Source organism: Engraulis encrasicolus, chromosome 23 (assembly GCF_034702125.1).
Source record: "Engraulis encrasicolus isolate BLACKSEA-1 chromosome 23, IST_EnEncr_1.0, whole genome shotgun sequence".
Taxonomy (NCBI): Eukaryota; Metazoa; Chordata; class Actinopteri; order Clupeiformes; family Engraulidae; genus Engraulis; species Engraulis encrasicolus.
The window spans coordinates 32,977,704-33,001,123 of record NC_085879.1 but is presented as its reverse complement, the minus strand read 5'-3'; the positions used below and the strand labels follow the sequence as shown (position 1 = coordinate 33,001,123).

Here is a 23,420-nt window from a genome sequence, read left to right as displayed (position 1 = left end):
ACTGTGTAGGATGGTGGCCAGAGTAGGTATTGCAACTATGCTGTTCATTGAACCTGTGCTGCCTGCTGCCAAATTTAATATTTTCATGAATATTTACCAAATAAGAAACCAATATTTAGTAGTATGACCAATATATAGTAAGTTTTGCAGCTAAAATGCTATGTCTATGTCTGAAAATTCAAAATGCAGACCTACTCAAAATATTACACAGTGCCCGTTTAAAACTGATAATTATTCGCCGTAAGCAGAACTGGTTTTACCAATAGGCAGTCTAAGCAATTGCCTAGGGCCTCAGAAAAATATTTTATTTGTAGGCGCCTTCAACAGTCACCCCCAGCAGTAAAAAATAAATAAATTGAGAGGGCCCAATGTTTACGTATTTCATAGGGCCCCCAAATAAGAAGAACCGCTGCTGCAATAAAAAGGAAGTGCAAATTCAACACTTAGAGAGTACTCTGTGACCAAATACACTCTCTCAAAGATGTTAGTGTTGAATTAACACTGCATTTTAACCCTTTAAGACACGGCGTTATAAATTAGCTGTTTCCAGAATGACAATGATCAAGTCATACTGCATTACTAAAGGCCCTGTGTTATGTAAACATTTCAGTGATTATTAAAGCGTGCCACTTGAGGTACGGCGTGCATTAAGGGGCGAACTGTACTCTCTTTCTTCAGGGTACTAAACTGAATAATGTCAAATTGGCAAAACAGTTGTATGTGATTAATCAGTTTGTAAAGACATTGCATTAGACATTTTTTAATTCTGCATCTGTCCAGTAGGCCTATATATGTACACTAGTGTGCACGCCTATCATATGACACAATGCATAATGTAATTACATAACCCAATATACCGTAGTTGGTTGTCTTTAATATTCTGATAATAGTGTGCTCCTGCTTAAAAGATAGTTGTATGATATGTTTTCAGAACTTGCACGTCGTGTTTTAAACTAATAATAACTTTTATACACAATATTCCAAATTTTAATGAATATGGCAAATGACTCATGAAGTCATTGGGATGGATGTAATACAATAAAATAAAACTTTTTTTCTTCATTCATCATTTTTTAAACCTCTTTCATTCCTAGTCTTGTGGCAGTCAGGGACATATACACTATGTGCTAGCTAGGCAATGACATACAGTGTTTTTATAGAAGAGTATAGAAAAACATCAAAGACAACAATCCATGAAGGTACTTGTACAGTTTATTTGCGTTGTTTGTAACAGGAAAACAAAACATAGAAAAATACAATTTAGGATCTGCAGCTGAGAGTCAACATTGTATTAATAATGATGGAAGTGAAACAGTAGACTTAACCCTTTCCCCACCAGACACCACCGTGGTCACTGAGAGAGAGAGTGTGAGGGGGGAGAGAGAGAGAGCATTACATTACCCCATATAAAGGCAATGTGTGATGGGAAAAGGCTAAACTATTGTATTCACTTTCAAAAGCAGTAGCATAGTTTTATAGAAAACCAAAACAAAACAATTCCTTTTAATTAGGTTATTTTGAACAAATTGTACCCAATATAAATAATTTGGATAATGACCATATGTAACCCATGTGAAACTGCAATGGAAATATTATATACCTACAAATTGGTATTCCAAATTCGGTTCATCTCTAATCCATGTTTAAGATTAGGATAAAGCAGCAACAGTATATTTACAGTTTGTACAAAGGTTAGGAATCTGTTAAAAAAAATATCTCAATTTCATGCTCGAGGATTGTCCTGCAAATCATTTCTGTGAGGAATCATGAAAGGAATGATTACATTTGATGTAGCAACAAAACAGCTGTGTAATTTCAAATATAAAGTTTTCCTTTGCGCTACGATTATATGCAAAAAAGACATTCTTATCAGTAATACAGTGATTGCAATAATGTTGTAAGAACCTTCCGGGAATCTTATTTCATTAAATGTAAAAAAAAAAAAAAAGTTGCAAAATTCATAAAACATAGGATTTAGGTTCTCAAAGGCACTGTTTGATTTTTGTGAGATGGCATTGTCACAATAAAATTTCACTATGTACAAAAGAAAAAATAATTACAATACAGATTTTCTTATTTACAGTGTAATAACAAAAATATGGTATGTACCCCAAGCAGTTTCTAGATCAATGGACTGGGATAGAGAGAGTGTAAGAATACAACTCACATACATTGATTATTAGTAATTATGTTACTGTGACAGTGAGAATTCAAAAAGAATAGTGTGAATATGCTGTTTATTTGCTCAAATGCTTAACTATTAGTTGAGTGGAAGAATAAGAATTATGTGTAGTACATTAATGCTGTCTGTATCACATGTTCTCACTTCTTAGGTGACACAGCTAGTTCCAATTTTGGAAAATGAAACCCACTCTTTGATCCACTATCACTACTGGAAGAAGAAGACATTCTTGACTTTTTTGCGGACAGTGCCACATCACTACCTCCCTCTAACTTTCCTTCACCCTGCTCTCCCAATGACACCTCGTACGAACCCTTGGACTTAGCTCCAAAACCACCAAATGTTCCGAATTTTAACTTTCCCTTTTTCCCTTTGACCTTGGCCCCACCTAGATCTATCGATATGTCACCACTACCTGCTTCTAGGTGACCAGAGGCAGATGTGGGAGAGGCAAGGTCCCCTTCGTCACTGAAAGACGAGGAGCGATGCCGTGATTTTTTGAAAAGGTCAAGGGATGCAGATTTGGATTTGGATGTAACCCGCAGTTCTGTACTTCCTCCCACTGACATTTTCCCACCCTGCAACTCTCCAGAACTCAAACTGAGGTCACCCTTTCTGGAGACATCAATATCGGGACTGCTCATTGTTAGGTCGGCAGCACTTCCACCCTTCCCTCTTGACTTCCCGAACAATTTAGGGAACTTAACTTTTCCACCTGATTTCACTTCTGGCCCACGAATGTGGCCACTTAAAGATGGACTACCCATCTCAGCACTTCCTGCAACTTCAGTAGTTCCTACGTCCACTCCAATTTCTGGACCTTCCAACTTGGGTAATGCAACACCAAACTTTGGAACCTTTGCTTTTACTTGCCCCTGTGCTGACCCAATATCACCAGATATCTCTGGGCCTGCTATGCTCATGTTTGCTCCAACTGGTTCCACATTCACATCTGTTTTCAGACTACCTGATGGCAAATCAAGATCAGAACCTTTCAGGGTGCCAGACGCACCCGCCTTGACCTTGGGAGACCCAATGTCAAGTTCAACGTCTGGAAAGTGAAGCTTTCCAAACAGTGTCTTTTTGCCTTTGTGACCTTTAACATGCAGCTCAGGTGATTCGGCTTCTAATTCTATGTCATGCGATTTGAGACTGAAGTCAGCATCGCCACCCTTTCCTTTCACTTTAGGTAGTTTAAATTTACCTTTCTTTCCTTTCAGATTGATGTCTACATCAGGAGCTGTAGCACTTGCATCAACATCAGGGAGTTCTACTTTGGGGCTTTTCCCACCTATGTGAAATTTGGATTTCTTCATTTTTGGTGCTTTGATATTTCCCTCGGCTCCCTCCACAGTTAGCTCAGGACCTGTGATGCCAATGTTAGGACCAGAAACACCTGCTTTTGTTGAGATTTCTACCTCTGGCACTTTAACTGCAGATGATTTTATTCCAAAAGTGGGGCCCTTGAATTTAGGAAACTTGACCTCTGGCTTTTCAAAACTGATGTCTCCAACTGAGGCATCCCCCTTAACTTTTGGCCCTTTAAGATTTATATCAACATCTGGCATTGACATTTTTGGTGCAGAAATGGATGGCATTTTAAATGTGGGCCCTTTCAGTTTACCCTCAGGCCCTTCAATGTCAAGTCTGGGACCTCTTAGATTAACATCAAGATCAGGCTGTGCCACCCCTCCTAAGTCAACAGCTGGACCTTCAATGTTTAATTTGGGACCGGTTATATCACCCGATACGTCCATGCCTCCCTTAACTTTAGGTCCTTTCAAGTTCAAATCAACATCAGGCATTGAAATCTTTGGCCCGGATATGGATGGCATTTTGAATTTAGGTCCTTTGATTTTTCCCTCAGGCCCCTCTACATCCAGTTCAGGACCTTTAATGTCAACCTTAGGTGCCTTAATGTCAATGTCTGCATCTACATCAGGTCCCTCTACCTTTGGCCCCTTGAATCCAAATGAGGGCATTTTGATTTTGGGCATTTTGAATCCACCTTCAGGGCCTTCAATATCAACATCTGGGCCCTCGATATCTACCTTTGGGCCTCTGAGTTCACCTTCTACTTTTGGCACAGACATATCCACATCTCCTTTCAATTTCGGCCCCTTCAGATTGAAGTCAACATCTGGCATTGAAATCTTTGGTCCTGATATAGATGGCATTTTGAATTTTGGGCCTTTGATTTTTCCATCTGGGCCCTCCACTTCAAGATCTGGGCCTTCAATGTCAACTTTGGGTGCCTTAATGTCAATGTCTGCTTTTGGGAGTTTCACGTCAACATCAGGTCCCTCAACCTTCGGTCCCTTGAATCCAAATGAGGGCATCTTCATTTTAGGCATTTTGAATCCGCCTTCTGGGCCATCAATGTCAACATCTGGGCCTTCAATGTCTAACTTTGGGCCTTTGATATCTCCTGACACGTCCAAATCCCCTTTCATTTTGGCTCCCTTCAGATTGAAGTCAACGTCAGGCATTGATATGTTAGGACCAGATATGGATGGCATTTTGAATTTAGGTCCTTTGATTTTTCCTTCAGGTCCACCCACATCAAATTCTGGACCTTTAATGTCAATTCCCGGTGCATTGATGTCAATGTCTGCTTTTGGGAGGTTCAAATCTACATCAGGTCCCTCTACCTTTGGCCCCTTAAATCCAAATGAGGGCATCTTCATTTTAGGCATTTTGAATCCGCCTTCTGGGCCCTCAATGTCAACATCCGGGCCTTCAATATCTACTTTTGGGCCTTTGAGTTCACCTGACACATCCATATCTCCTTTCAATTTGGGTCCTTTCAGGTTGAAGTCAACGTCAGGCATTGATATTTTTGGCCCAGATATGGATGGCATTTTGAATTTTGGCCCTTTGATCTTTCCATCTGGGCCCTCCATTTCAAAATCTGGGCCTTCAATGTCAACTTTGGGTGCCTTAATGTCAATGTCTGCTTTTGGGAGTTTCACGTCAACATCAGGTCCCTCAACCTTTGGACCCTTGAATCCAAATGAGGGCATCTTCATTTTAGGCATCTTGAATCCACCTTCGGGGCCCTCAATGTCAACATCTGGGCCTTCAATGTCTACCTTTGGGCCTTTGATATCTCCTGACAAGTCCAAATCCCCTTTCATTTTGGGTCCCTTCAGATTGAAGTCAACGTCAGGCATTGATATGTTAGGACCAGATATGGATGGCATTTTGAATTTAGGTCCTTTGATTTTTCCTTCAGGTCCACCCACATCAAATTCTGGACCTTTAATGTCAATTCCCGGTGCATTGATGTCAATGTCTGCTTTTGGGAGGTTCACATCTACATCAGGTCCCTCTACCTTTGGCCCCTTAAATCCAAATGAGGGCATTTTGATTTTGGGCATTTTGAATCCACCTTCTGGGCCTTCAATGTCAACATCTGGGCCTTCAATATCTATCTTTGGGCCTTTGAGTTCACCTTCCATCTTTGGCACTGACACATCCACATCTCCCTTCATTTTTGGTCCTTTCAGATTGAAGTCAACGTCAGGCATTGATATTTTTGGCCCAGAGATGGAGGGCATCTTGAATTTGGGGCCTTTAATCTTTCCATCTGGGCCCTCCATTTCAAGATCTGGGCCTTCAATGTCAACTTTGGGTGCCTTAATGTCAATGTCTGCTTTTGGGAGTTTCACATCAACATCAGGTCCCTCAACTTTGGGACCCTTGAATCCAAATGAGGGCATCTTAAATTTGGGCATTTTGAATCCACCTTCTGGTCCCTCAATATCAACATCTGGGCCTTCTATATCTACCTTTGGACCTTTGAGTTCGCCAGACATGTCCAAATCCCCTTTCATTTTGGGTCCCTTCAGATTGAAGTCAACGTCAGGCATTGATATGTTAGGACCAGATATGGATGGCATTTTGAATTTAGGTCCTTTGATTTTTCCTTCAGGTCCACCCACATCAAATTCTGGACCTTTAATGTCAATTCCCGGTGCATTGATGTCAATGTCTGCTTTTGGGAGGTTCACATCTACATCAGGTCCCTCTACCTTTGGCCCTTTGAATCCAAATGAGGGCATCTTCATTTTAGGCATTTTGAATCCGCCTTCTGGGCCTTCAATGTCAACATCTGGGCCTTCAATATCTATCTTTGGAGCTTTGAGTTCACCTTCCATCTTTGGCACTGACACATCCACATCTCCCTTCAGTTTTGGTCCTTTCAGGTTGAAGTCAACGTCTGGCATTGATATTTTTGGCCCAGATATGGATGGCATTTTGAATTTTGGCCCTTTGATCTTTCCATCAGGCCCCTCCATTTCAAGATCTGGGCCTTCAATGTCAACGTCTGGTGCCTTAATGTCAATGTCTGCTTTTGGGAGTTTCACATCAACATCAGGTCCCTCAACCTTTGGACCCTTGAATCCAAATGAGGGCATCTTGAATTTGGGCATTTTGAATCCACCTTCTGGTCCCTCAATATCAACATCTGGACCTTCTATATCTACCTTTGGGCCTTTGAGTTCGCCAGACATGTCCAAATCCCCTTTCATTTTGGGTCCCTTCAGATTGAAGTCAACGTCAGGCATTGATATGTTAGGACCAGATATGGATGGCATTTTGAATTTAGGTCCTTTGATTTTTCCTTCAGGTCCACCCACATCAAATTCTGGACCTTTAATGTCAATTCCCGGTGCATTGATGTCAATGTCTGCTTTTGGGAGGTTCACATCTACATCAGGTCCCTCTACCTTTGGCCCCTTAAATCCAAAAGAAGGCATTTTGATTTTGGGCATTTTGAATCCACCTTCTGGGCCTTCAATATCAACATCCGGGCCTTCAATGTCTACCTTTGGACCTTTGAGTTCACCAGACATGTCCACATCTCCCTTCAGTTTTGGTCCTTTCAGATTGAAGTCAACGTCAGGCATTGATATGTTAGGACCAGATATGGATGGCATTTTAAATTTAGGTCCTTTGATTTTTCCTTCAGGTCCACCCACATCAAATTCTGGACCTTTAATGTCAATTCCCGGTGCATTGATGTCAATGTCTGCTTTTGGGAGATTCACATCAACATCAGGTCCCTCAACCTTTGGCCCCTTGAAGCCAAAGGAGGGCATCTTGATCTTAGGCATTTTGAATCCGCCTTCTGGGCCTTCAATGTCAACATCTGGGGCCTCAATATCTACCTTTGGGCCTTTCAGTCCACCTTCCACTTTCGGCATGGACACATCCAAATCCCCTTTCATCTTGGGTCCTTTCAGATTGAAATCAACATCTGGCATTGAAATCTTTGGACCTGATATTGATGGCATTTTGAATTTAGGGCCCTTGATTTTTCCATCTGGGCCCTCCATTTCAAGATCTGGGCCTTCAATGTCAATGTCTGGTGCCTTAATGTCAATGTCTGCTTTTGGGAGTTTCACATCAACATCAGGTCCCTCAACCTTTGGACCCTTGAATCCAAATGAGGGCATCTTGAATTTGGGCATTTTGAATCCACCTTCTGGTCCCTCAATATCAACATCTGGACCTTCTATATCTACCTTTGGGCCTTTGAGTTCGCCAGACATGTCCAAATCCCCTTTCATTTTGGGTCCCTTCAGATTGAAGTCAACGTCAGGCATTGATATGTTAGGACCAGATATGGATGGCATTTTGAATTTAGGTCCTTTGATTTTTCCTTCAGGTCCACCCACATCAAATTCTGGACCTTTAATGTCAATTCCCGGTGCATTGATGTCAATGTCTGCTTTTGGGAGGTTCACATCTACATCAGGTCCCTCTACCTTTGGCCCCTTAAATCCAAAAGAGGGCATTTTGATTTTAGGCATTTTGAATCCACCTTCTGGGCCTTCAATGTCAACATCCGGGCCTTCAATATCTACCTTTGGACCTTTGAGTTCACCAGACATGTCCACATCTCCCTTCAGTTTTGGTCCTTTCAGATTGAAGTCAACGTCAGGCATTGATATGTTAGGACCAGATATGGATGGCATTTTGAATTTAGGTCCTTTGATTTTTCCTTCAGGTCCACCCACATCAAATTCTGGACCTTTAATGTCAATTCCCGGTGCATTGATGTCAATGTCTGCTTTTGGGAGGTTCACATCTACATCAGGTCCCTCTACCTTTGGCCCCTTAAATCCAAAAGAGGGCATTTTGATTTTGGGCATTTTGAATCCACCTTCTGGGCCTTCAATATCAACATCCGGGCCTTCAATATCTACCTTTGGACCTTTGAGTTCACCAGACATGTCCACATCTCCCTTCAGTTTTGGTCCTTTCAGATTGAAGTCAACGTCAGGCATTGATATGTTAGGACCAGATATGGATGGCATTTTGAATTTAGGTCCTTTGATTTTTCCTTCAGGTCCACCCACATCAAATTCTGGACCTTTAATGTCAATTCCCGGTGCATTGATGTCAATGTCTGCTTTTGGGAGGTTCACATCTACATCAGGTCCCTCTACCTTTGGCCCCTTAAATCCAAAAGAGGGCATTTTGATTTTGGGCATTTTGAATCCACCTTCTGGGCCTTCAATATCAACATCCGGGCCTTCAATATCTACCTTTGGACCTTTGAGTTCACCAGACATGTCCACATCTCCCTTCAATTTTGGTCCTTTCAGATTGAAGTCAACGTCAGGCATTGATATGTTAGGACCAGATATGGATGGCATTTTAAATTTAGGTCCTTTGATTTTTCCTTCAGGTCCACCCACATCAAATTCTGGACCTTTAATGTCAATTCCCGGTGCATTGATGTCAATGTCTGCTTTTGGGAGATTCACATCAACATCAGGTCCCTCAACCTTTGGCCCCTTGAATCCAAATGAAGGCATCTTGATTTTTGGCATTTTGAATCCGCCTTCTGGGCCCTCGATATCAACATCTGGTCCTTCAATATCTACCTTTGGGCCTTTAAGTTCACCTTCGACTTTTGGCACTGACACATCCATATCTCCTTTCAGTTTTGGTCCTTTTAAGTTGAAGTCAACATCAGGCATTGAGATCTTTGGCCCAGATATTGATGGCATTTTGAATTTAGGCCCCTTAATCTTTCCCTCTGGACCTTCAACATCAAAATCTGGGCCTTCAACATCAATGTCACCATGTGGCATTTTCACATCAATATCGGGTCCCTCCATCTTCGGGCCCTTCAATCCAAATGAGGGCATTTTGATCTTTGGCATTTTGAAACCACCATCTGGACCATCAATGTCAACTTCAGGGCCTTCAATATCTACTTTTGGTCCTTTGATGTCACCTTCAATTTTTGGCACTGACACATCCATATCTCCCTTTACCTTAGGTCCTTTCAGATTGAAATCAACATCCGGCATGGAGAGTTTTGGACCTGATAGACTTGGCATTTTGAATTTTGGCCCCTTGATCTTTCCCTCTGGACCCTCAATTTCAATACCAGGACTTTTGACATCAACTTGAGGTCCTTTGAGATTAATGTCTGGTGTATTTATGTCAAAATCAGCAGATCCAACATTAATGTCTGCTTTTGGCAAACTGACACTAGCATCTGGACCCTCTACTTTTGGTGATTTAAAGCCAAATTTGGGCAACTTAAATCGTGGTAACTTAAATCCACTATCTGGACTTTTGACTTTCACGCTGGATGCTGCAATATCGACATCTGGACCTTGAAAGTTGGCTTTCGGCCCTTTGATGTCTAGCTCAGCTTTTGGACTCTTCAGGTCTATGTCAGGGCCTTCTAACTTTGGACTTTTCATTCCAAACTTCGGCATTTTAAATTTGTGCTTCTTCACTCCAATCTCAGGTCCACTGATATCAACATCTGGGGCGTGAATGTCAACCTTTGGCGCTTCAATATCCACTTTCGGGGCTTTTAAGTCACCTTCAAGATTTGGCAATGACACATCAACATCTCCCTTTAGCTTAGGCCCTTTCAAATTGAAATCGACGTCAGGCATTGATATTTTAGGGCCTGAAAGAGATGGCATTTTGAATTTAGGCCCTTTAATCTTGCCATCTGGACCCTCCATATCAAGATCTGGACCCTCAATGTCAATGCCTGGTGCCTTAACGTTAATATCTCCTTTTGGCAGTTTCATATCAATGTCAGGTCCTTCCATTTTTGGTCCCTTCACTCCAAATGAGGGCATCTTGATTTTCGGCATTTTGAATCCACCCTCTGGACCTTCAATATCAACATCTGGGCCTTCAATGTCTACCTTTGGACCTTTCAGTTCACCTTCAAATTTGGGTACGGACACATCAACATCTCCCTTCAGCTTAGGGCCTTTCAGGTTAAAATCAACATCGGGCATTGATATCTTTGGCCCAGAGATGGACGGCATTTTAAATTTAGGCCCCTTGATCTTTCCATCCGGTCCCTCCACTTCAAAATCTGGACTTGAGATGTCAATTTCCGGTGCTTTAACATCAATGTCTGCTTTGGGAAGTTTGACATCAATGTCTGGTCCCTCTACTTTCGGCCCTTTGAATCCAAAGGATGGCATTTTGATTTTTGGCATCTTGAATCCACCTTCTGGACCTTCTATGTCAACATCTGGACCTTCAATGTCAATCTTTGGTGCTTTCAAATCACCTTCCACTTTGGGCATGGCTACATCAAAATCTCCCTTAACTTTAGGTCCTTTCAGATTGAAGTCAACATCAGGCATTGAGATTTTTGGGCCTGAAATGGAAGGCATTTTGAACTTGGGCCCCTTGATCTTTCCATCTGGACCTTCGATATCTACATCTGGAACCTCAATGTCTACATTTCCTACATTGAGATCACCTTCCAATTTTGGACCTGATACATCCCCCTTAAATTTAGGTCCTTTGAGATTGAAGTCAACATCTGGCATTGAAATCTTTGGCCCAGATATGGATGGCATTTTGAATTTAGGGCCTTTGATTTTTCCTTCAGGTCCCTCCACGTCAAATTCCGGACCTTTAATGTCCACGTCTGGTGCCTTTATGTCAAGGTCTGCTTTTGGGAGTTTAACATCGACATCAGGTCCCTCAAGCTTTGGCCCCTTGAACCCAAATGAGGGCATCTTGATCTTAGGCATTTTGAATCCACCCTCGGGACCTTCAATGTCAACATCTGGGCCTTCAATATCTAGCTTTGGACCTTTCAGTTCACCTTCGACTTTTGGTACAGACACATCCAAATCTCCTTTCATTTTTGGCCCCTTCAGATTGAAATCAACATCTGGCATTGAAATCTTTGGCCCAGATATGGATGGCATTTTGAATTTAGGGCCTTTGATTTTTCCTTCAGGTCCCTCCACGTCAAATTCTGGACCTTTAATGTCCACCTCTGGTGCCTTTATGTCAAGGTCTGCTTTTGGGAGTTTAACATCGACATCAGGTCCCTCAAGCTTTGGCCCCTTGAACCCAAATGAGGGCATCTTGATTTTGGGCATCTTGAATCCACCATCTGGACCTTCAATGTCAACATCTGGGCCTTCAATGTCTACCTTTGGACCTCTCAGTTCACCTTCAACTTTTGGTACAGACACATCCAAATCTCCTTTCATTTTTGGCCCCTTCAGATTGAAATCAACATCTGGCATTGAAATCTTTGGCCCAGATATGGATGGCATTTTGAATTTAGGGCCTTTGATTTTTCCTTCAGGTCCCTCTACATCGAACTCTGGACCTTTAATGTCAACCTCGGGTGCTTTAATGTTGATATCTGCTTTTGGGAGTTTCGCATCAACATCAGGTCCCTCAACCTTTGGACCCTTGAATCCAAATGAGGGCATCTTCATTTTGGGCATCTTAAATCCACCTTCTGGGCCTTCAATGTCAACATCTGGGCCTTCAATATCTATCTTTGGAGCTTTGATATCTCCTTCCACTTTTGGCACAGACACATCCACATCTCCTTTCAATTTCGGCCCCTTCAGATTGAAATCAACATCTGGCATTGAAATCTTTGGCCCAGATATGGATGGCATTTTGAATTTTGGCCCTTTGATTTTTCCATCTGGGCCCTCCACGTCAATCTCTGGACCTTTAATGTCAATGTCTGCTTTTGGGAGTTTCACATCAACATCAGGTCCCTCTACCTTTGGCCCCTTGAATCCAAATGAGGGCATCTTCATTTTGGGCATTTTGAATCCACCTTCTGGGCCTTCAATGTCAACATCTGGGCCTTCAATATCTATCTTTGGAGCTTTGATATCTCCTTCCACTTTTGGCACAGACACATCCACATCTCCTTTCAATTTCGGCCCCTTCAGATTGAAGTCAACATCAGGCATTGAAATCTTTGGCCCAGATATGGAGGGCATTTTGAATTTTGGCCCTTTGATTTTTCCTTCTGGTCCCTCCACATCGAGCTCTGGACCTTTAATGTTGACCTCTGGTGCCTTAATATCAATGTCTGCTTTTGGGAGTTTCACATCAACATCAGGTCCCTCAACCTTCGGTCCCTTGAATCCGAATGAGGGCATCTTGATTTTGGGCATTTTGAATCCACCCTCGGGACCTTCAATGTCAACATCTGGGCCTTCAATGTCTACCTTTGGACCTTTTAGTTCACCTTCGACCTTTGGTACTGACACATCTAAATCTCCTTTCAATTTTGTCCCCTTCAGATTGAAATCAACATCTGGCATTGAAATCTTTGGCCCAGATATGGATGGCATTTTGAATTTAGGGCCTTTGATTTTTCCTTCAGGTCCCTCTACATCGAACTCTGGACCTTTAATGTCAACCTCGGGTGCTTTAATATTGATATCTGCTTTTGGGAGTTTCACATCAACATCAGGTCCCTCTACCTTTGGACCCTTGAATCCAAATGAGGGCATCTTCATTTTGGGCATTTTGAATCCACCTTCTGGGCCTTCAATGTCAACATCTGGGCCTTCAATATCTAGCTTTGGACCTTTCAGTTCACCTTCGACTTTTGGTACAGACACATCCAAATCTCCTTTCATTTTTGGCCCCTTCAGATTGAAATCAACATCTGGCATTGAAATCTTTGGCCCTGAAATCGAGGGCATTTTGAATTTGGGCCCTTTGATTTTTCCATCAGGCCCCTCCACGTCAAGCTCTGGACCTTTAATGTCAATCTCTGGCGCTTTGATGTCAATGTCTGCTTTTGGGAGATTAACATCAACATCAGGTCCCTCAACCTTTGGACCCTTGAATCCAAATGAGGGCATTTTGATTTTGGGCATCTTGAATCCACCCTCTGGACCTTCAATGTCAACATCTGGGCCTTCAATGTCTACCTTTGGACCTCTCAGTTCACCTTCAACTTTTGGTACAGACACATCCAAATCTCCTTTCATTTTTGGCCCCTTCAGATTGAAATCAACATCTGGCATTGAAATCTTTGGCCCAGATATGGATGGCATTTTGAATTTGGGGCCTTTGATTTTTCCTTCAGGTCCCTCTACATCGAACTCTGGACCTTTAATGTCAACCTCGGGTGCTTTAATGTTGATATCTGCTTTTGGGAGTTTCACATCAACATCAGGTCCCTCTACCTTTGGACCCTTGAATCCAAATGAGGGCATCTTCATTTTGGGCATCTTAAATCCACCTTCTGGGCCTTCAATGTCAACATCTGGGCCTTCAATATCTATCTTTGGAGCTTTGATATCTCCTTCCACTTTTGGCACAGACACATCCACATCTCCTTTCAATTTCGGCCCCTTCAGATTGAAATCAACATCTGGCATTGAAATCTTTGGCCCAGATATGGATGGCATTTTGAATTTTGGCCCTTTGATTTTTCCATCTGGGCCCTCCACGTCAATCTCTGGACCTTTAATGTCAATGTCTGCTTTTGGGAGTTTCACATCAACATCAGGTCCCTCTACCTTTGGCCCCTTGAATCCAAATGAGGGCATCTTCATTTTGGGCATTTTGAATCCACCTTCTGGGCCTTCAATGTCAACATCTGGGCCTTCAATATCTATCTTTGGAGCTTTGATATCTCCTTCCACTTTTGGCACAGACACATCCACATCTCCTTTCAATTTCGGCCCCTTCAGATTGAAGTCAACATCAGGCATTGAAATCTTTGGCCCAGATATGGAGGGCATTTTGAATTTTGGCCCTTTGATTTTTCCATCTGGGCCCTCCACATCAAGTTCTGGACCTTTAATGTCAATCTCTGGTGCTTTGATGTCAACATCTGCTTTTGGGAGTTTCACATCAACATCAGGCCCCTCTACCTTTGGCCCCTTGAATCCAAATGAGGGCATCTTCATTTTGGGCATTTTGAATCCACCTTCTGGGCCTTCAATGTCAACATCTGGGCCTTCAATGTCCACCTTTGGACCTTTCAGTTCACCTTCGACCTTTGGTACTGACACATCCAAATCTCCTTTCAATTTTGGCCCCTTCAGATTGAAATCAACATCTGGCATTGAAATCTTTGACCCAGATATGGAAGGCATTTTGAATTTGGGGCCTTTGATTTTTCCTTCAGGTCCCTCTACATCGAACTCTGGACCTTCAATGTCAATATCTGGTGCGTTAATGTCAATGTCTGCTTTTGGGAGTTTCACATCAACATCAGGTCCCTCAACCTTTGGCCCCTTGAATCCAAATGAGGGCATCTTGATTTTGGGCATTTTGAATCCACCTTCTGGGCCTTCAATGTCAACATCTGGACCTTCTATATCTACCTTTGGGCCTTTGAGTTCACCTTCGAACTTTGGAACTGACACATCCACATCTCCTTTCAATTTTGGCCCCTTCAGATTTGGCCCTTTCAGATTGAAGTCAACATCAGGCATTGAAATCTTTGGCCCAGAGATGGATGGCATTTTGAATTTTGGCCCTTTGATCTTCCCATCTGGGCCCTCCATTTCAAAATCTGGGCCTTCAATATCAACTTCAGGTGCCTTAATATCAATGTCTGCTTTTGGGAGTTTCACATCAACATCAGGTCCCTCAACCTTCGGTCCCTTGAATCCAAATGAGGGCATCTTCATTTTAGGCATTTTGAATCCGCCTTCTGGGCCCTCAATGTCAACATCTGGGCCTTCAATGTCTACCTTTGGGCCTTTGATATCTCCTGACATGTCCAAATCCCCTTTCATTTTGGGTCCCTTCAGATTGAAGTCAACGTCAGGCATAGACATCTTTGGTCCGGAAATAGATGGCATTTTGAATTTAGGACCTTTGATCTTTCCATCTGGACCCTCAACATCCAGCTCGGGCCCTTTTATGTCAACATCTGGAGCGTTGATGTCGAGTTCTGCTTTTGGGAGTTTCACATCTACATCAGGTCCCTCAACCTTTGGTCCCTTGAATCCAAATGAAGGCATTTTGATTTTGGGCATTTTGAATCCACCCTCTGGGCCTTCAATGTCAACATCTGGGCCTTCAATATCTACCTTTGGGCCTTTGAGTTCACCTTCCACTTTTGGTATGGACACATCAACATCTCCTTTCAGTTTAGGACCTTTTAGGTTGAGATCAACGTCTGGCATGGAAATCTTTGGTCCGGAAATAGATGGCATTTTGAATTTAGGGCCTTTGATCTTTCCATCAGGCCCCTCCACGTCAAGATCTGGGCCTTCAATGTCAACCTTGGGTGCCTTGATGTCAATGTCTGCTTTTGGGAGTTTCACATCAACATCAGGTCCCTCAACCTTTGGACCCTTGAATCCAAATGAGGGCATCTTCATTTTGGGCATTTTGAATCCGCCTTCTGGTCCCTCAATGTCAACATCTGGACCTTCAATATCTACCTTTGGACCTTTGATATCTCCTTCCACCTTTGGTACTGATACATCCACATCTCCTTTTATTTTAGGCCCTTTCAGATTGACATCAAAGTCAGGCATTGAAATCTTGGGACCAGAGATGGATGGCATTTTGAATTTTGACCCTTTGATCTTTCCCTCAGGACCCTCAACGTCAATGCCTGCACCTCCAACTTCGATTTCAGGGCCTTTAATGTCAATGTCAGCTTTTGGGACTTTGACATCAACATCAGGCCCCTCCACTTTTGGCCCCTTGAAACCAAATGAGGGCATTTTGATCTTGGGCATTTTGAAGCCACCCTCTGGGCCTTCTATGTCAACGTCTGGACCTTCAATGTCTACCTTGGGAGTTTTTATTTCCCCTTCCACTTTTGGTATGGACACATCCACATCTCCCTTCAGTTTAGGTCCTTTCAGATTGACATCAAAGTCAGGCATTGAAATCTTGGGTCCAGAGACTGATGGCATTTTAAATTTACCGCCTTTGATCTTTCCTTCGGGACCCTCTACATCCACTTCTGGACCTTTGATGTCCATCTCAGATGCCTTAACGTCAATGTTTGCTTTGGGCATTTTCACATCAACTTCAGGACCATCTACCTTTGGACCCTTTATACCAAATGAGGGCATTTTGATTTTGGGCATTTTGAATCCTCCTTCTGAGCCTTCAAAATCTACCGCTGGGCCTTCAATGTCTACCTTTGGTGCTTTGATATCACCTTCAACTTTTGGTAATGACACATCAACATTTCCCTTAACTTTAGGGCCTTTCACGTTAAGGTCAACATCAGGCATTGAGATATTTGGGCCAGACATTGATGGCATTTTGATTTTGGGCCCTGTGATCTTTCCCTCTGGACCCTCAACTTTGAGATCAGGAGTTTTGATATCAATACCTGGTGCTTTGACATTGATATCAGCTTTTGGAAGTTTGACATCCACTTCAGGTCCTTCTGCCTTCGAACCCTTCAGTCCAAATGAGGGCATTTTGATTTTGGGCATGTTGAATCCACCATCTGGGCCTTCAATGTCAACCTCTGGCCCCTTGATGTCTACTTTAGGTGCTTTGATATCACCTTGTACTTTTGGTACTGATATATCCAAATCTCCTTTGACTTTGGGTCCTTTCAGATTTATGTCCACATCTGCTGTTGACATCTTTGGCCCAGCAATGTCAATTCTTGGTCCCTTAATGTCAATGTTTGCTTTGGGAAGGTTGCCATCAACCTCTGAGCCCTCTGTCTTTGGCCCCTTGATTCCAAATGATGGTACCTTGATTTTTGGCATCTTGAACCCACCCTCTACACCCTCAATGCTAACATTTGGGCCTTCAATGTCTACCTTTGGTGTTTTTACACCACCTTCAACTTTTGGTACTGACACTTCCACATCTCCTTTCAGCTTGGGTCCTTTTAAATTGATGTCAACATTAGGTGCTTTCACATTACTGTTGACCGACAAATCTCCCTTTGCTTTAGGCCCCTTCATGCTAACATCAACATCAGGCATGGAAATGTGTCCGTCGCTTCCATCATTCGAGCTCTTGACCCCAAAGGAAGGCATTTTAAATTTTGGTAACTTGAAGCCCATTTCTGATCCCTCAATGTCAACACCAGAGCCTTCAACATCAATTCTTGGCCCCTTCACCTCTCCCTTTACCTTTGGAGCTGATATGTCTAAGTCACCTGCCACATTTGGCTTATTCAAATTCACATCAACCCCAGACAAGGAGACATTTACCCCTGACATTGATGGCATTTTTACAGACCCCTTGCCAGATTGGCCGCCAATTTCGATGTCTTTTGTTTTCAGTGCACCCGAAGGCATCTTTAACGAACCTTCTGGGCCTTGTATTGTAACTCCTGCACCCCCCATGTCTGTGCTGGGCATTGTGATTCCACTTTTGATGCCTGAAAAAGACACACCGGAACTGCCCTTGACCTGTGGTCCCTTGAAACTAATGTCAGTAGCATGTGTTTTTAAACTGGGACCTGAAATGTCTGATGTCTTGAATTTGCCATCTGTATCTGTTGTTACTTTGATGTCTGTAGATGTGCCGCTGATCTTGGCACCGGGAGCATTCATATTTATACTGATTCCCTTGCCTGCTGATCCCCTCAGCTGCTGATCACTGATCGTGATATCAGGACCATTATTTCCCGTCTTTGCCTCTCCAGATACCCCAAAACCCGCCTCCACCCTGTCCCCCGAAAGTCCAACACCAGGGATTTTAAATCTGAGCTCTTTTTCACTTAGCTCTGTGTCTTTTGTAACAGTTGTTTTCACATGTCCCATACTCCAGTGTTTCTCAGTTGAGCCAGTGACATGTGGACCCGTGATAGAGACATCACTTACGTCTGCAGTGGCATCTGCACCCACTCTGTGAGTTAGCTTCATGTGTGGGGAGACCTCTCCTCCCTGCTCATGCCGGATCTTGAACTCTGGACTACCTAGTTCATACGGTTGCAGTCCCTGGCCCTCTGGCATGTCCAGAGTGTAGGTAGTTATTCGTCGGGTGATGGTGGTGATTGTGCTGCCATCGCTGCTCGTGCTGCTGTGGCGTTCCGTACGCACATCGACTCCCTCTGCGAGGTCCTCGGATTTCAGTCTTGGCTTTATCTTCTTAGTGTAGATTCGTCTGTAGTCCTCATCATCTCCGCTCTGGTATTAAAAATACAATAATTGATAGGTAATTGTAAAACATAAAAGACAAATAATTTTAAATCATCTTGACCCTAAAAAAGATGCTTCTTTAGAGGCAATAAAGGTTAATCTAATTATATACAATCTTATCTAATTTAATGTCATCTAATCTTCTGTAGATACACATTTAATATTCAACATTAAATTAAAATAAACACAGATAGAATGGACTACAAATTTTTCACATTGGAAATGACATGTGAAATATGTGAGTCTAAGTCTTTCGTATGTTCACAATAGCAAGCATGAGGTAGACAGCCATTAATAGTAGTGTTGCACCTATACCATTTTTTAGCCCCGATACCGATACCCGATACCTGATTGTGCAGTATCGGCCGATACTGATACCATACCGATACCACTCTGTTTGAAATTTATATACAGTATATATATAAAAAATTATATAGGCTACTACTTGGATGTAACATCATTGCTATTATGGCTTTGTCAGGCTGCTGCCTACTCCAGTAGAACTTTTTATACTTTTAAATACCTATGATATAAAAGAACTAAGATCAAGGCTCCGTTTAACTGTCATACTAGCATCTGTAAATGGTATCGGTGCCCTATTTGTTGGTATCGGCCGATACCGATACCACCATTTTAGTGCAGTATCGGGGCCCCGGCCGATACTGGTATCGGTATCGGTGCAACACTAATTAATAGTAATAGTATTAAAAATTTGACACTGACACATTACACATACACATTTTGTTGCAGACCCATAAATGGAAAACTATGTTTCTTTACTGTGCTGGATATTGAATTGGCCAGTCCATTTTACTTCTCTTTAGGCCATACTTACAAAAACATGTGTGGTTTCCATTTGCATGACCAATCATTAACACGAGATCTAACCAGAAAAGCTAGTGGTTTCTTAGGTTTCCAGTGAATCCTAGGTTCAGAAAGTTAAATCCCTGCCACAAATGTGATCCAACCAATGAGTACTCAAGAAAGGTGGACCTGTTACTCAGTGAAGTCATTTGTGTTGAAAGGAAACTGTGACAAGGCTTTTACTGTTCAATCAGGATTTTGACACCTCTGGTGGTTTCCCTTACCAAGATGATGTCGGGACTCGATCCCCCAAATCTTGCGCCCGAGCCTTCCCACGTCAGGGTGCCCATGGGGGAGCGGCACGGTGACTTCTCTCCTTTGTTCTGTAGTTTCAGCCCAACTTTGTGTTTATTGAGTGTCTTTAGCAGCTCTTCTGTTTCCTCTGAGCTCATGTTGTCAAAGTAGATGGTGGCACCCACGATTTGGTCACCTAAAGACAGAAAGTCAGAATCAGAAAATATCAGAATCAGAATCGGAAAGCCTTGTTATTCCCAGCAATGAGCAATTCAGTTCATACTGCCTTACAAAGGCAAAGTGCAGTAACTACGCCAACATTGAAGCTGAGATTGGTTAGATACTGTAGTTAATGCAAAGTTGACATAGTAATATCTCTAAAACGGGACAGATTTGGAACATAAGGCTTTGTCACAAGATACAGCAGATGTTATGAAGACCATTTTCAGTCTAAACTGAATTCTGTATACAAAATGTGTAGCTACTTTTTCTTTGAAGGTCAGCATAGCCCTCTCTCAATCAATAGCAATGGGTAATAAAATGAAAATGAAAACAAACAAACAAATATGTGTGTGTGTGTGAGTGTGCGTGCGTGCGTGCGCACGCATATGTGTGTGTGCGTGCGAGCGCACACGCATGTGCATGCGCGCATGTGTGAATGCATTACAGGAAACTCCCAATTAAACCAACATGGGAAGAACTGTACATTTGAAAGCAAAATGTTGCCATGCTTGAATACCTTTTAGAATTTTAGGTTTTTTGTGAGCAGACCAGTCAGGGCACACACATGTGTGAATGTTCCATTTCAGTAGAATAGTTTCATTGTATCGCATTAACCTTTCTTTAACCAGGAAGTGATCCCATTGAGTTACAGTAACTCTTCTGACAACTAAATGGTCACGTGGTAGCCATCAGATGTGAGTTTTACTTGAAATAATATATGAGAGAAAAAAGTGTTTTAGAGTGCTGCATTGATCCAAATTACTTGTAATTCTTTGTGCTCTTTGGTGCAACAATTACTGAGTATTCATTAAAAACAAATGCTCTGTAGAGGTCCTGCAGGCCAAAATGCGTAGGCAAATGTCCTGGATTTATTTTATGTTTTTAAATGATGTATGACTGATTAGGGTGGAAGCACAGACGCTGCGAAGGACACTATTGTTTTTTTATTATTATTATTTGTATTATTATTATTATTATTATTATTCACTCTTATTATTCTTTTTCTTGTTCTTATTTACCTTTGTAAACTCTCCCAGAGTGCGCAGCAGGGGACTCATCCTTCACGTCCTTCACAAGGATCTCTCCTTCGCCCGACTTCTCGATCGTCAGCCCGACTTTGTCTGCACCCATCCACTGTGGGAAGAGCACCTCCCTCGTGTCTTCTTCTTCAGCCATTCTACAGGGGGGGAGAAGAAATACACACATCAAAAGAATTCAGGGATACATTTCTCGAAACCATAGCTTGGTCGTTACTATATTAGCTACTTTGTTGGTTGCACTGTAATTTCCCATTGGCAACTATCCAAGTTGTTAACTGGATAGTAACTACACTTTCGAGAAACACAATCCAGATAAGAGACAAGTCTGATGACAACCTGGTGCAGCAAACTCATTTCCTATGTTGAAGGTCTAATTTCTACTGCAAGATACCAGAGAAAATATGTTTTAAAAGCCATGTTTCTAATGAGATCTGTAAAATCACATTCATTTCCTTTCAGTGATATAAAATGTGAGTGTTTGTGTGTGTGCGCGTGTGTGTGTGCGTGTGCGTGTGCCTGTGCGTGTGCGCGTGTGTTTGTGTTGTCTTCACTGACATCAGCTGGTGTTTCTGCAGGGCTGTTCGCCATGGCGTGCTAGCTCTCCATTGTTCAACATACACTAAATATGAACATGTTCTATGTGTATAATGTCAATAGGTAAGCCAATTATCATCATGGATAGGGGGGGGAAGCAAGTGTGGTTAGTACTCTGTGTTTTTGTTCTTTAACTTTAACTGTGTTCCTTTTCTTTAAAAGACAAGAGAAAAATGTGTGCCTTTAAGTCTACAAAGCCAATGTACACTGTGAGAGAGCGAGCGTTACCTTCTTTGTGTTCTCTGTCCCCTTCAGTCCCCTCGTGTGAAGTGTCTCAGTCTTGTGTGTCTTTCCTGAAGAAAAAACGAAATTGTAAATGAAATTGCTCACTTCCATGATGTGTGTTACATTCAAGAAAATAATATCATAACCTTGTACACAATTCGTAAATCCTTAATACAATGCCTAGACCCACAGAACAACAAAATCATGTTAATTTTGCCTGTATCTTTACTAAGCTTACATGGCTAAATGACATAAACATGAAAATGAATGAAGTCCATCGGTTCAGGCTTTTACTGTTAAAATGATAAATCAAACAATGCCAACAGGAAAAGTTCACTTTAAAAAACAATCTGACCACTTTTGCTCATTTGATCATGTGTAAAAGGCCACCCCTCTAATTCCACTACGGCTAAAGTCCCATAATGCAGTAAGACTTGCATAAGCTTACATTTTGCCATTGCACAAGCTTGACTGTATCGACATGCATTATTAGCGAAGAGTGTTACAGACGATCGCATGATAAAAGGAAGTCTAGCTAGCCATATATAGAAAGGGGGTTGTAGTAGATCAAAATTGTTTGTTTGAAAAGTCTGTGGGATTAAAGCAAACAGCTCTGCATCTGAGAGAGAGAGAGAGAGAGAGAGAGAGAGAGAGAGAGAGAGATAGAGAGAGAGAGAGACGAAGTGGCTATAGCCATTGAACAGGATGTGTGACTCACAAAAGTGAAATGCCTATTTGTTTTCCTGACAACCCCAACAGCAGAGAGTGATTCAGAGTGATTCAAACTTTCTCAAACAGCCCCGGCAGCGCATTCCTAGCCCAGGGCCACCGCTAACAGCATTGACCAGGCCCCGAGACAAAATCGTCTGAAAGGGCCCCGCTCTCAATACATTTAATTTAATGGGCTCCCAATTCTGGGTCACCCTCTTTCCCTGGGCCCGGGTCTGTGTCGGTCGGCGGGGCCCTGCTCCTGGCATTGCGCCATCCTGCCCGCTGGAAACTCTGAGTGGGAACAGCATGTGTGGGAAAACTATACTGCACTTTTCAGGCTGCAAATTACCTCACTATCGGGTTTGTGAATGAGTGGCAGGCAGAGTGTTTAAGTCAAAAAAAAAAAAACTAGAGTCTGCTATAGTCTGCAATACAGGTCTGCATGCAGTGTGTGCACTGCAAAATACACTCAAGGTATGGCTTGTTCGGAGTGAATTTCCATGACGTAATGAGTGAAGAAGCCATCGATGAAAACATTTCGGCATACAGTATATCTACATGCCCTGACTCCACACATACATTCACATGCCCTGAGTGACTCTAAATTATTGAAAGAATTACTTTGCTGTGAGCAACTAGTGCAATTAGGCTATAGTGTATCTATGTTTACATGTTTCCTTGTTCGGTATATGCTGTATGGTTCTTCCCTGTTCCCTCTGTTCCCCAAGTCTTGTCTATTTTTTGTTTGTTCATTGTAAATCACACCTTCTCATGCCCATGTAACACATGTCTCTCCTTACCTTATCTTATATTCATTAATTTGTTTTATCAACCTAATAGATAGAGATATATGAATGAGCTTAATATTCACGGAAAATTGACCATTCATTGGTATCATTATTGCTGTGTGTTATGCTCCTTTCGAATGCCAGAGAGAAAGAGAGAGAGAGACCATACTAGCCC

The 23,420-nt window shown here is 42.3% G+C and overlaps 1 protein-coding gene across 1 annotated transcript in view; it reads right to left on the bottom strand.

Moving 5' to 3' along the window:
- Positions 1 to 1,194: 1,194 nt before the first annotated feature.
- Positions 1,195 to 23,420, bottom strand: part of ahnak (AHNAK nucleoprotein) — a 37,453-nt gene continuing 15,227 nt past the window's right edge. Inside the window, exons 3-6 of the mRNA XM_063190194.1 lie at positions 21,750 to 21,814; positions 20,907 to 21,064; positions 19,656 to 19,861; positions 1,195 to 18,555 (exon numbers count right to left, since the gene is read on the bottom strand). Of these exons, the coding sequence (XP_063046264.1) occupies positions 2,323 to 18,555; positions 19,656 to 19,861; positions 20,907 to 21,063 (16,596 nt within the window). The 5' untranslated portion in view covers position 21,064; positions 21,750 to 21,814 and the 3' untranslated portion in view covers positions 1,195 to 2,322. The remainder of the gene's footprint in view (positions 18,556 to 19,655; positions 19,862 to 20,906; positions 21,065 to 21,749; positions 21,815 to 23,420) is intronic.